This window comes from Dipodomys ordii, unplaced genomic scaffold (genome assembly GCF_000151885.1).
Source record: "Dipodomys ordii isolate 6190 unplaced genomic scaffold, Dord_2.0 Scaffold100, whole genome shotgun sequence".
Classification (NCBI taxonomy): domain Eukaryota; kingdom Metazoa; phylum Chordata; class Mammalia; order Rodentia; family Heteromyidae; genus Dipodomys; species Dipodomys ordii.
In genome coordinates this window covers 127,207-140,808 of record NW_012267316.1, presented here as the reverse complement: position 1 = coordinate 140,808, position 13,602 = coordinate 127,207, and the positions used below count along the sequence as shown (strand labels likewise).

General features: G+C 39.8%; 1 protein-coding gene across 1 annotated transcript in view; it reads right to left on the bottom strand.

Annotated features, from left to right (window-relative positions):
- Ndc80 (NDC80 kinetochore complex component) overlaps positions 1-13,602 on the bottom strand; it is a 49,044-nt gene that overhangs the window by 4,716 nt on the left and 30,726 nt on the right. The window contains exons 12-13 of the mRNA XM_013027157.1: positions 9,042-9,194; positions 8,056-8,145 (exon numbers count right to left, since the gene is read on the bottom strand). Of these exons, the coding sequence (XP_012882611.1) occupies positions 8,056-8,145; positions 9,042-9,194 (243 nt within the window). The remainder of the gene's footprint in view (positions 1-8,055; positions 8,146-9,041; positions 9,195-13,602) is intronic.

The following is a 13,602-nucleotide window of genomic DNA, read 5'->3' as shown; positions in this document are numbered from 1 at the left end:
TCTCAAGATTTGTTAGCACCATGTTTACCCATCGCAGAGCAGCTTTCATGCCTGCTTTACTAAAGGTGCAATTACTTAAAACATTTTTTATTTGGCTCAGTGGCAAAATGCTTGCCTCGCATGTATGAGGCCCTGGGTTTGATTCCTCAGTACCACATAAGCAGAAAAAAGCTGGAAGTAGAGCTGTGGCTCAAGTGGTAGGGAGCTAGCCTTGAGCTGAAGAGCTGAGGGACAGCGCCCAGGCCCAGAGTTCAGGCCCCACGACTGACAAAAAAAAAAAACCAACAACAAAAACAAAAAACCACAAAATAACTAAAAACAAAAAACCCCCACAAAACAAAAACAAAAAAACCCACATTTGCACTGCAGTAAATTGGAGAAAAATTTCAAACAATTTCAACAATTTTTCACTTCCAAATTAATAATTTTGTTATTGTTTTTCATACTTACCGGAATGTTTCTCATTTAATCACTCAAGGGGCCTGAATCTGTCTATAACAGATACTGTAATTACTTTGATGACTGCTGTCTCTTTTATCACTGAGAAAGCCACCCAGATAGAATTCCATCACTTCTGGCTTCTAAGCAAGCAACACATTTGTAAGATCTTTCCTTCTTTCTTCTGTTGGTTGCAGGATAGAGAATATTCATTTTCTTCCTAATGAGTAGAAGCCCCCTTGCTCTTCAATAGATTCCATGCCTTCCTATCTCTTCAAGGATTACATTCAAATCTGTCAGTCTCTTATTCTAAATTATTTAACTTTACCTTCTTTCCTTGTTTATTTTATTTGAGACAGGATTTTGTTATGAAGCTAGCATTTATCCTGTCTCAGCCTCCCAAGTGCTGGGAATACAGGCATTTACCACCCTCACCATGCCCAGCATACCCTCTCTTTCTTATAGGCTTTACACATCATTTAAAAACCAAGCCTCACTGGGTGCTGTTGGCTCACACACCTGTAATCCTAGTTACTCAGGAGGCTGAGATCTGAGGATAGAGTCTCAAAGCCAGCCCAGGCGGGAAAGTCCCTGAGACTCTTATCTCCAAGGAACCATCAGAAAAACCAAAAGTGGCGTTGTGGCTCAATGGTAGAGCACTAGCCTTGAGCTCAAGAGCTCAGGGACAATGCCCAATCCCAAAGTTCATGCCCCAGGACTGACACACAAGAAAAACAAACAAACAAACAGACAAACAAAAACCCCCCAAATTAAAAAAAAAAGCCTCTTTCTGGACAAAAACCAAATCATCCTTCCCCCATCTTCCTTTTTTTCTTCTAGTGTTCTGAATCCTTTCTTCAGATACAAATAGTGATTGTCTAATTTGGCATAGTCATAGAAGAATAGTTTATACATCATCACGTCTCCTTTTCTACCAACAAAATTTCAAATGGGAAAGGTTTGTGTCACCAGCAACAAAAGTACTCCTCTCTCACCCCCTGAACTTAAGACCTAGGGAATGCCAAACATAGACCCTGTATCTCTTAGCTACATCCAGGCCCTCCTGTTACATCTTAATTGCCAAAGCTAATGAGTACCTTTCAGATTTAATATTACATTTGTGGAACTTTTGTGAATGTTAATCACTCCCTGTCTAATCTCCTGATTTCTTTTTCTTTGGTTGGTCGTGGGTCTTTTAGTCTGGACCTGGGCACTGTCCTTGAGATCTTCTGCAGAAAGTGAGCACTGTACCACTTGAGCCACAGTGCCACTTCTGGTCTTCTGGCCATTAATTTGAGATAATAGTCCTGCCCACTTTCCTGTCCAGGATGGTTTTGAACCAGATCCTCAGATTTCAGCCTCCTGATTTGATAGGATTACAGGCGTGAGCCACTGACACTCAGCTCTTCTTTAAAGCTTGAGAGATTCCTTTTAATTATCTGGTAGGCCTCCTTCTCTGCTTGTATTCTTATAGGTTTCTTTCTCTGGGGAGGTTCCCCCAGAGGGCTCTAATCCTTTCTTTAGTTTCACTTGCTCAATTTGGAACGCTGCCTTCATCACACCTGGGAAATCTCTTTTTGGTGCCAGTTGCTTCCCTGAGCTTTTTTGGTCAAGGCTAGTACTCTACCACTTAAGCCACAGCTTCACTTCTAGTTTTTTTGGTAATTCAATGGAGATATAAGTCTCACAAATACTCCTGGCCTAAGCTGGCATCGAACCATGATCATCAGATCTCAGACCCTTGAGTAGCTCAGATTACTGCCCTGAGATCTCTTGATAGTCCAAAGACCTGCTTTCAGAATATTCCATTGTGAAATTCCTGCCGGCTACCTTTTTTTTTGGGTCCGGTCGTGGGGCCTGAACTCTGGGCCTGGGTGCTGTCCCTCAGCTCTTCAGCGCAAGGCTAGTGCTCTACCACTTGAGCCACAGCGCCACTTCCGGCTTTTTTTCTTTTTGCTTATGTGGTGCTGAGGAATCGAACCCAAGACCTCATGAATGCAAGGCAAGTGCTCTACCACTGAGCCACCTTCCCAGCCCCAACTACCCTAACTTTTTGAGGTACAGTCTTACTCTGTAGCCCAGACTGGCTTTGAACTCAAGATCCTCTTGCCTCCTTTTCCCCACTGGTGGGATTATAGACACATCTTATAAGCCTCATGAATTTAATGAAATTCTCTTTTTTGTATCTATCTCTTGTGCTCTTTATCAAGAAGAACATTGCCACACACTTTTCTGTCAGATTTGACACCTTGATGTGCTTCATTTCTCCCTGCATACAAATAAATTGCTAAATTCTGTTGTTTCTATTTTCCAATTCTCACTGTAACAACCTTTATTCAGGTCATTATTATTTTCTGCATAGGCTATTATTTCATGTCTTAATTGCTTGTTGTTAGTCATGGGTTTCTAATCTATTCTTCCCAAAATACATTCTTAAAAATCTTCAATGGGAGCTTGGTGCCAGTGGCTCATACCTGTAATCCTAGCTACTAACCAAAAAAAAAAAGAAAAAAAAATTCAGTAGGAATGAGGAGAGGGATGGATGACCTGCAGATCCCTATCAGGCTGGCAGAGGGTGTGGACCATGTTGAGCAGCGCATGCCCCACACTGGCCTCAGTCCCAAGGTGCCTACATGCCACTGGATTGTGGCCTACAGCAGATAAAGGCCAGAGGTCTAAGGGCTGCTCCATATCTTTGACCCAGGTCTGCTGGAGTTCCCGGTGTTCCCCCCCCTTCAAAAAACTGATCTGATATGAAACATTAACAAATGAATTGATTAATGAAGACTTGGGAACAGCCCATCCAACTACTGATGGAGGACTGGGAAGGTGGCTCAGTGGTAGAGCACTTGCCTTGCATGCATGAGGCCCTGGGTTCAATTCCTCAGCACCACATAAGCAAAAAGAAAAAAGCCAGAAGTGGTGCTGTGGCTCAAGTGGTAGAGCGCTAGCCTTGAGCTGAAGAGCTGAGGGACAGTGCCCAGGCCCAGAGTTCAGGCCCCACGGCCGGACCCAAAAAAACAAAAAAAACAACACCAACTACTGATGGTATTCCTAATACGATACTCCAGGCAGCCACAAGAAAAAAAGAAATGGAATAGCACTAGACCAGAATTTAAAACACCACCATATATATATATATATATATATATTTATATATGTATAATTACATGTTCCGAATACCATATACCTTTTGAAACAGGGTGTTGGAGGCTTAGGTGAGGAGAATGTTTGTGTCTTTGCTCACCTTGATTATTTGCCTTCTACTAATCTCTTTAGCAGGACTATTCTGCCCTATGTCTGTGAAAGATGACTTCCCTCAGGGTTGCAACAACACTACCAGCCTCTGCTTTTACAGTCTGCTCTTGACCATCACCATAGCAGTCTACATGTTCCTCTTTGGGATCTAGACGGGCATTAAATTCTTTGGCATAATTAGTGTAACCAGACAGGATGGTAGACATATTAATGATGTCCTACGTGTGTAGCCCTGAAAATGCAACTGAATGGAAATATTTGATGTCTATTTGGTTTGAAAGAAATCCGCTTTGCCTCATGTCTCTCAGGCTTATGTCTCTGGGGGGCTTAGGCTTCAGCTTCTTTGGGCTTTAGTTCTGCCCTCATTGTTTTTGGAAGTTTCTAACTTAATTGTTGAATACAGAAACATTTCAGGAAAATGTCCTGATGGAGAGGAGCACCACCATTCATTATCTAAGTATTAAAATAAAAGTTAGTCCCTTGGAGTTTTATGTGTTTAACTTCAAGGTACATGGTAAAGTCACATGTTAAGATGACTCAGATGATCCCAGAGCATAGCTGTAGTGAAATACATTATAACCAATGGGACATAAAACTGTCTTAAGTTGGGCTGGACATGGGTGGCTCACGCTTGTAATCCTAGCTACTTAGGAGGCTGAAATCTGATGATCATGGTTCAAAGCCAGCCCCGGCAGGAAAGTCTGTGAGACTCTTACCTCCAATTAACCACCAGAAAACCGGAAGTGGCACTGTGGCTAAGTGGTAGAGCGCTCACCTTGAGCTGAAGAGATGAGGGACAGGGCCCAGACAGAGTTCAGCCTACGACCAAAACAACAACAACAATAACAACAAAAAACCCCACCAAAAAACAAAAACAACAAACAAACAAACAACATTGTCTAAATTGGAAACTGGAAAGTTCATGAATTTACAGAAAATCTGAGTTTGTAAAACTTATGTTTCTTAGGTATCAAATGCTCATATTACAAATAATAAGATGCTGACTATTTCCCACAAAAATAATGCAGTGGGTCCTCACTGATTAGAGAATAAAAATCTCCTCTCAGCTCAACTACTATTTTCCTGACAAATAATCCTGTGCTCAGCCTACAGCTGAAGAGCTGAGGGACAGCACCCAGGCCCAGAGTTCAGGCCCCATGACTGACAAAAAACAAAACAAAACAAAACATCAACAACAACAAAAAGTTCTGATAGAAGAAAAATTGTTCTCATTCCATTCCATTTCATTAAGTTCAAAAGTGTAGAACACTATTAGTATCACCAACATCTATTAAAGGCATTCAAATATTTGCTAAATAAGTATCAGTAGCAAATATTTAACTTTAACTTTACATTATATATTCATAAGTATTGACTGATAACACCTCATGAAAATTATCTGACCTTCAATATTTCAAAACACTGACTTACTTGTAAAATCAAGTTATTGGAGTCTCTTTTGAAGACTTTTTTTTTGTAACTTTTCTTTCTGGTTATATAATTTGACTTTTTATTTTATATCTCTATTAAGATTTCTGCTGTTCCAAGTTATAATCCATTTTGTCATTTTTTTTTGGAAGGAACCTCTGCTCATCCCTCTACTACCAATGCTATACAAAATGCAATGGCGTAGTAAAACTTTATTTATTTATTTATACTGGTCCTGGGATTTTGCTCCTGAGCCTCTGTGTTCAAGTCTAGTACTCTACCACTTGAGCCACAGCGTCATGTCTGGCTTTTTCTGAGTAGTTTATTGGAGATACAAGTCTCATGGACTTTCCTGCCTGGGCTGGCTTTGAACTGTGATCCTCAGATCCCAGCTTCCTGAGTAGCTAGGATTACAGGTATGAGTATCTGGTGCCTAGCTTAAAATTTTTATTTTAAAAGTTAAAAAGAGGAAGTGTTGCTATGGTTCAAGTGGTAGAGTGTTAGCCTTGAGAGGTCAAGCCCTACAACTAAAAAAAAAAAAAAAAAAAAAAAGTTAAAAAAGATTTTAAATGGTCGGGCATGGTGACTCATGCCTCTAATCGTAGCTACTCAGAAGGCAGAGATCTAAGGATTGCAGTCCAAAGCCAGCCCAGGTAGGAAAGACCATGAGACTCTTATCTCCAATAAACCACCAGAAAACCAGAAACGGAGCTGCGGCTCAAGTGGTAGAGCACTTGCCTTGAGCTGAAGAGCTCAGGGACAGCACCCAGGCAGAGTTAAAACCTCACGACTGAAAAAAAAAAGATTTTAAGTATGACTTTAATTTAAAAATTTTATTAAACTTTTATTATATGTTACTTTTTCTGAGACAGAGCCTTGCTATAGCCTAAGCTGGCCTTAAACTAGCAATCATCCTGCTGTCCCTCCTGAGTGGTAGAATTACAAGCACTCACTATTCATCCTGGCTTGCATTTTTTGAGGAATGGAAAAGTTCTTTCTCATACAAAGTATTGTTTTTCTGTATGTTCCTAGGATAATTATTTGTGGAATATTGTAGATTTTGTTTCCTGTTGAGAAAAATTAAGGAAGTTTCTATTCCTAGAAAAGACAGAATTTTCATTTTCTTTTTTTTTTTTTCTTTTTTGCTTATGTGGTGCTGAGGAATCGAACCCAGGGCCTCATGCATGCAAGGCAAACGCTCTACCACTGAGCCACCTTCCCAGCCCAGAATTTTCATTTTCTATACTAAAATTTTAGCCAGAGCATTTTGGAAGTGATAAATTAACTAGAGTCCTCCTTTAATTGTTTGATGTTATATAAACCACAGTTTGAGTACATTTGAGAGATAGTATCTTAACTTTTCTTAGTTATTATAATAAATTTTACTTTTGTGTCAGTCATGGGCTTGAACTCTGGGCCTAAGTGCTGGCTCTGAATTTTTTTTTTTTCCGGTCGGTCATGGGGCTTGAACTCTGGGCTTGGGCGATGTTCCTGGGCTCTTCAGCTCAAGGCGAGCTCTTAAGCCACAGCGCCACTTCCGGTTTTCTAGTGGTTTATTGGAGATAACAGTCTCACAGACTTTCCTGCTCGGGATGGCTTTGAACCATGATCCTCAGATCTCAGCTTTCTGAGTAGCTAGGATTACAGGTGTGAGCCACCAGCGCCTGGCTTGGCTCAGATTTTTTTTTTGCTCAGGGCTAGCGCTCTACACCATTGAAGTCACAGCTCTACTTTCAGCTTTTTGGTGGTTAATTGGAGATAAAAGTATCACAGACTTCTCTGCCTAGGCTGGCTTTGAACTGCAACCCTCAGATCTCAAATTCCTGAGTAGCTAAAATTACAGGCATGACCCATTGGCGCCTGGCTAATATTTACTTTAAAGGTTATTGGATTTAATACCAGCATCCTTCAGGGATACAGGTTTTATGATATCTCAAGGAACTCTGAAACAAGAATCTTCTGAAAATTACTTTTAGAGTGGACTTCCAGAGTGAATGGAAAGGGGTGAAAGAAGTACTTTATATGCATGTATCAAAATAAAAATAATAAAGCCCATTAAAAATTGCTTAAAAGACTAAGAGGGTTCATAAGGAATACCAGGGATGAATAAAAGTACCGTATTGCATATGTGAAACTATCACAATAATCAAAAAGATGAAAAAGAAAAAAGAAACAAATAATAACCCCCCCAACCATTCATATAAATGAAAAAATGGACTTTAGTAGCCATTTGAGTTTTCTTGAAATTGAATTGTTCAGAATAAAAAACTTGATGTAAAAAACTTAGTATATCAGCTAGTTACTTCTAACCACAAATATAAATAACTACTTGTAAGGTAGTTATCTCACACTTATTTATTTTTATTTAATAATGTTTTCGGTGGTATTGGGATTTGAGTGGGCTGCTGTGCTTGCTAGGCAAATGCTTTATCACTTGATCCACACTTTAGCATTCAATTATGTCAAGTTCAAGAGACAATTATTATACATAAAAAAGGAAATGTTAGTATTATAGCATTTCATCATAGTAACATGTAAAGCCTAGATTTAATTCTTTGATAAAGTACTTCAAATTATTTCTGTTGTTTATATTCAGCATTTTCTTTATCACATTTTACTAACATTAATTCCTTAACAATTAGGTTTTGCAAACATGTTTAACTTTAGGTTTAATTTTACCTTTGCTTTTTTTGTTTTTTTGGTCGGTCATGGGGCCTCAACTCTGGGCCTGGGTACTGTCCTTCAGCTTTTCAGCTCAAGGCTAGCACTCTACCCCTGGAGCCACAGCACCACTTCCCGCTTTTTTCCCCTGCTTATGTGGTTCTGAGGAATCAAACCCAGGTCTTCATGCATGCGAGGCAAGCACTCTACCACTGAGCCACCTTCCCAGCCCCCTTTACCTTTGCTTTTAATCACTGTTTTATTACTTACTTGTTCTAATGTATCCTCCAAACCTATTTTTTTATTTAGAGCTTTATTAATCTCTTCTTCATTTTCATTCAGGAGTTCCTTTAGAGGTGCCTATAAAGTACATAGAAATGTAGGTGATATATGATGTTTAATTACAAAATTTGTCTACTGAGGAGGTATTCTCACATAGTGATACAAGTCAGTTTTGGGAATAAAAGCAAAGCCATGACATTTAAAAACTTGATATGTTATTGATAATAGTTTATTAAAAAAATGTTTTGCCGAGCGCTGGTGGCTCATGCTTGTAATCCTAGCTACTCAGGAGGCTGAGATCTGAGGATTGCGGTTCAAAGCCAGCTGGGGCAGGAGAGACTGTGAGACTCCTATCTCCAATAAACCACCAGAAAATCGGAAGTGGAGCTGTAGCTCAAGTGGTAGAGCGCTCGCCTTGAGCTGAAGAGCTGAGAGACAGCACCCAGGCCCAGAGTTCAAGCCCCATGACCGACAAAAAAAAAAAAAAAGACTCTAAAAGTATTTCGGGGCTGTGAAGGTGGCTCAGTGGTAGAGCGCATACCTTGCATGCCAGAGGCCTTGGGTTCGATTTCTCAGCACCACATAAGCAAAAAGAAAAAAACCGGAAGTGGCGCTGTGGCTCAAGTGGTAGAGCGCTAGCCTTGAGCTGAAATGCTGAGAGACAGCGCCCAGGCCCAGAGTTCAGGCCCCATGACCGGACCCCCCCCCCAAAAAAAAAAAATGTTTCCTAGGACTGAACTCAAGGCCTTGTGCTTGCAAATCTGGCCCTGTACTATTTGAGCCTTCAGGCCCTTTTTCTACTGGTTATTTTCAAGGTAGGGCCCCAGACTTTATGCTCAAGCTAGGGTGGGCTATCTACTGCCAAAAAGAAGGAAAAGAAAAGAGGTTCCGTGTTTCATTTCTTTGTTTAGTCTGGAGTAATGGACATAGTGAAGTTTGGATGTTTACAGATACTAATAGTTTAATTTACTTACGTAAACTTGAGCTCTGTATTTAACAAGGCAGTTGGCACCAGCTTCAGGATTAAATTTAATTTCAAAGTCATAACCTCTGGAATTCTCAGCACCTTTAGGGATAAGTTTTAATTTTCTGGCCAATTTGTGATACTCTGCTAACTGTGTTTCAATCTGGTAAGGAGAGAATACAAAAAGATATGTTAAAAATAATACATTTATTAAAAATAACCCATTCAATGTGATTTTCAGTTAGCATTTCTGCAATTTTATATAAAATTTTATGCTTATTTAATCTTCTGTATAGTCTAATTGTAAATGTTAACTATCTTACCACAATTATTAAATTAAAAAAATTAAATTGAAAAAATTTCAAAGACTTCAAGAAATCATTTGTTATAGTACAACACTGACTGTCCTATATTTAACATGTTTTAATAGAAGCAGGTTTTTCTTTTCTTCTCTACTACTTCCATTTCCCTCCCTCCCTCCCTTCCTTCTTTTCTTTCTTTCCAGTACTGTGGTTTGAACACTGGGCCTGGTATGTGCTAGGCCATTCCTTTACCATTGTGTTATGCTCCTAGCTCTTTTTTCTTTTTAATTTAATGAAAATAGCTCATGCACTTTATGTGCCTAACTGCAGGGAGGGCAGACATATGACAGATGTGTCTTTTTTTTTTTTTTTTGGCTGTTGTGGGGCTTGAACTCTGGGCCTGGGTGCTGTCCTTGCACTCTTCAGCTCAAGGCGAGCGCTCTACTGCCTGAGCCACAGTGCCACTTCCGGTTTTCTAGTGATTTATTGGAGATAAGAGTCTCACGGACTTTCCTGCCCGAGCTGGCTTTGAACCGTGATCCTCAGATTTCAGCCTCCTGAGTAGCTAGGATTACAGGCGTGAGCCACCGGTGCCCGGCCCTGACAGATGTCTCTAGATTTTTCTTTCCAGTTAACACAGTCAAACTTATCACATTAGTCCCCTATGAACTGAGATGTAGTTCAATGTCTAGATGGTTACTACCAAGTTCACATATGAATGTAAATTAATTAATCCAGAAACAAAGACGACAGATGACATGTTCAATAAAAAAATGACTCAAATGAACACTTATGTCCAGTTGCCATTCTTTCACCCTTTTCTTAGCCAACTCGCAGGCAACCTAAGCTGTCTTCATACTGTCTATGACCCTGCTCTCACCCATCTCCAGGCCGCTGTCTCTCTGCTGGCCAGATTTTTTTTTTTCGGTTGTGGGTCTTGAACTCTGGGCTGGGCGCTGTTCTTGAGCTCTTCAGCTCAAGGCTAGTGTTTTTACTACTTGAGCCATGACACTACTACAGGCTTTTTCTATTTTTATGTGGTACTGAGGAATCAAACACAGGGCCTTATGCATGCGAGGCAAGTACTCTCCTACTGAGCCACCTTCCCGGCCGCTGGCCAGATTTTTAAATTCTTACAGTATAATTAATACTTTAGGATGACTAATTTTATCTATCTATCTATCTATCTATCTATCTATCTATCTATCTATCTATCTATCTATCTATCTATCTATCTAATCTATCTATCTCTTTCTCACATAGTGTTTAGCAGACAAGGTATCCTGAAATAATTTCAGACTCATCAATTTAGTTAAACTATACTTCATTTCCTAAAGGAGGGCATGGTGGATATGAGATAGGATGGCATGCTAAGATGCAAAGTGGGTAGTAGCAAATCCAGGACTAAAACTCAGGGTTATCAGATTCTAGAATCAAAGATTTTGGGCTTACCACCATTGTCTATTTCTTACCTTGAATACTCTCAGTATGGCTCTATCACTGAGCTATGTACTCCTATAAATGTATAGTTTTTTCCTTCCTTGATACATGGGGACAGAGCTTACCCAGAAAAGAAGAAGAATGTAGATAGCTAAGGTAAAAGACACATTATAGCCAAACACGGCAAGGAAAGGAGGTAATGTTTACTGCTTATACTGAACATGTTTCATATTATCAGCTATGTATATGAGGACTAGCAGAAGAGGTTGGGCTGGCATGGAAAACAAAGGAGTGAATGCTGTCACGATAGATTATCTGCAACTATGAAAACAGAACAAGCAAATCTGTTGGGCATGTAATTTTTTGGGGTAGGGGAGTAAGGAGTACCATGATCAAAGGGTGAGATTGACTGGAATACAGGTAAACATATGTGGAGATATAACAATGGAATTCCTCTCCCCTGATATAACTACTATAAGTTAAAAGATAAATGCTTGCTAAACTTAAAGAGTCAGATATGTATGTATACTATAGGCTTTTAATAATATAAAATAGTTAAGCCCTGAATGATTAAAAAATTATTTTTGTATTATGGCTATAATATAGTTTATAATGATGTCAGAACAGAAAACTAGTATTACCTTCTTAGGCTAACACTGTTGCTGTAGAATTTTAATTATTTTAACAATGATAAATATATGTAATAACCACTGGGCTAGGAAAAAGTGCTGGAGGTAATAACAGAAAATCATTACTTTTGAGCAAAAGTTAGAGGCTAAATTTTTCTCAATTAAGTTTAGGTCTTAACAACTACATTTACCAGTAAACAAATGTTACAATTAAAAATACAAAGATGAAAAATTTACCTTAAAACTTAATCCTGAAATTTTCTTTTCTCTTTTTTTGGTCGGTTGTGAGAACCAAACTCTGGGCTTGGGCACTGTCCCTCAGCTCTTCAGCTCAAGGCTAGTGCTCTACCACTTGAGTCACAGTACCACTTCCGGCTTTTTCTGCTTATGTTTTGCTGAGGAATTGAACCCAGGGCCTCATGCATGCAAGGCCTGCACTCTACCACTGAGCCACCTTCCTAGCCTCAATCCTGAATTTTCTAATCTATGTTTTTTTAAAAGAAGTATTTTAAAAAATGACTTTTAAAATCACACTTTTTTTGGTACATGAACTTGAACTCAAGGGCCATGCATTCTTAGCTTTTTGTGCTCAAGGAAAGTACTCTACCACACCACTACATCTGGCTTTTTGTTGGTTAATTGGAGATCAGAGTCTCAAGGTTGAACTCTGGGCCTGGGCACTGTCCCTGAGCTCTTCAGCTCAAGGCAAGCACTCTACAGTGCCACTTCCTACCGTTCTCTTTTACTTTCCTTTATCCATTCATTTTTTTTTTTTTTTTTGGTTGGTCATGGGGCTTGAACTCTGGGCCTGGGTGCTATCCCTCAGCTCTTCAGCTCAAGGCGAGTGCTCTACCACTTGAGCTACAGCATTCCGGTTTTCTGGTGGTTTATTGGAGATAAGAGTTTCAAGGACTTTCCTGCCCAGGCTGGCTTTGAACCGTGATCCTCAGATCTCAGCCTCCTGAGTAGCTAGGATTATAGGCGTGATTCATTTTTTTGAGATATTATTATTATGTAGTCTAGGATGCCTTTTGAGTGCAGATATTTCAGTCATGTGGCACTGTGTGCTCTAGAAAAGTATAACTATGTGCCAGATAGGTACTTTTTCCTTTTTTTTTTTTGTCGGTTATGGGGCTTGAACTCTGGGCTTGGGTGCTATCCTTCAGCTCTTCAGCTCAAGGCAAGTGCTCTTCCGCTTGAGCCACATTGCTACTTCTGTTTTTTTTCTAATGGTTTATTGGAGATAAGAGTCTCATGGACTTTCCTGCCTGGGCTAGCTTTGAACAGTGATTCTCAGATCTCATCCTTCTGAGTAGCTAGGATTATAGACATGAGCCATCAGGGCCCAGACTTTTTTGTTTTTTAAAAAGCTGTGATGCTAGGGATCAAACCTGTGGTGGTAGGGAGCTTTGTGAATACACAGCAAATACATTGAACTATATTCCTAACCCTCTTTGTTCCCATTTAATAAGCTACATTTAAAAATATGAGTGAGGAGTATATACATATATTAAGGTACTAGTAGAGAATATCTATAAAAGACAAGAAAAGTGAGAATAAACTTCAATTGCCTGGAAATACATATGGTCAAAAAATGTGTTTTATCAACATTGTTGGCTAACAAGTTAAAGTACTTTCTATAAATAAAATTACATTTAATAATTTGGTTCTTCGTGTTTTTTTTTCTTTCATGGAACTGGGGTTTGGAGTCAGGGCCTTGTATTTGCTAAGCAGACCACTCTACTAGTTGAGCCACATTGCCAGCCATCTGTTTTCATTATTTTATTTGCTGGTCCTAGGGCTTGAACTCAGGGCTGGGATGCTGTTCATAAGTTTTTTTTTTGGGTCCGGTCATGGGGCCTGAACTCTAGGCCTGGGCGCTGTCCCTCAGCTCTTCAGCTCAAGGCTAGTGCTCTACCACTTGAGCCAGAGCACCACTTCCGGCTTTTTTCTTTTTGCTTATGTGGTGCTGAGGAATCGAACTCAGGGCATCTGGCATGCAAGGCATGTGCTCTACCACTGAGCCACCTTCCCAGCCCCGTGTTCATAAGTTTTTGTGCTCAGGGTAGTGCTTACACTTGAGCCATAGTGTCACTTCTGGCATTTTCTGAGTAGTTTATTGGAGATAAGAGTCTCATGGAATTTCCTGACTAGGCTGGCTCCTAACAGTGATCCTCAGATCTCAACTTCCTGAGTAACT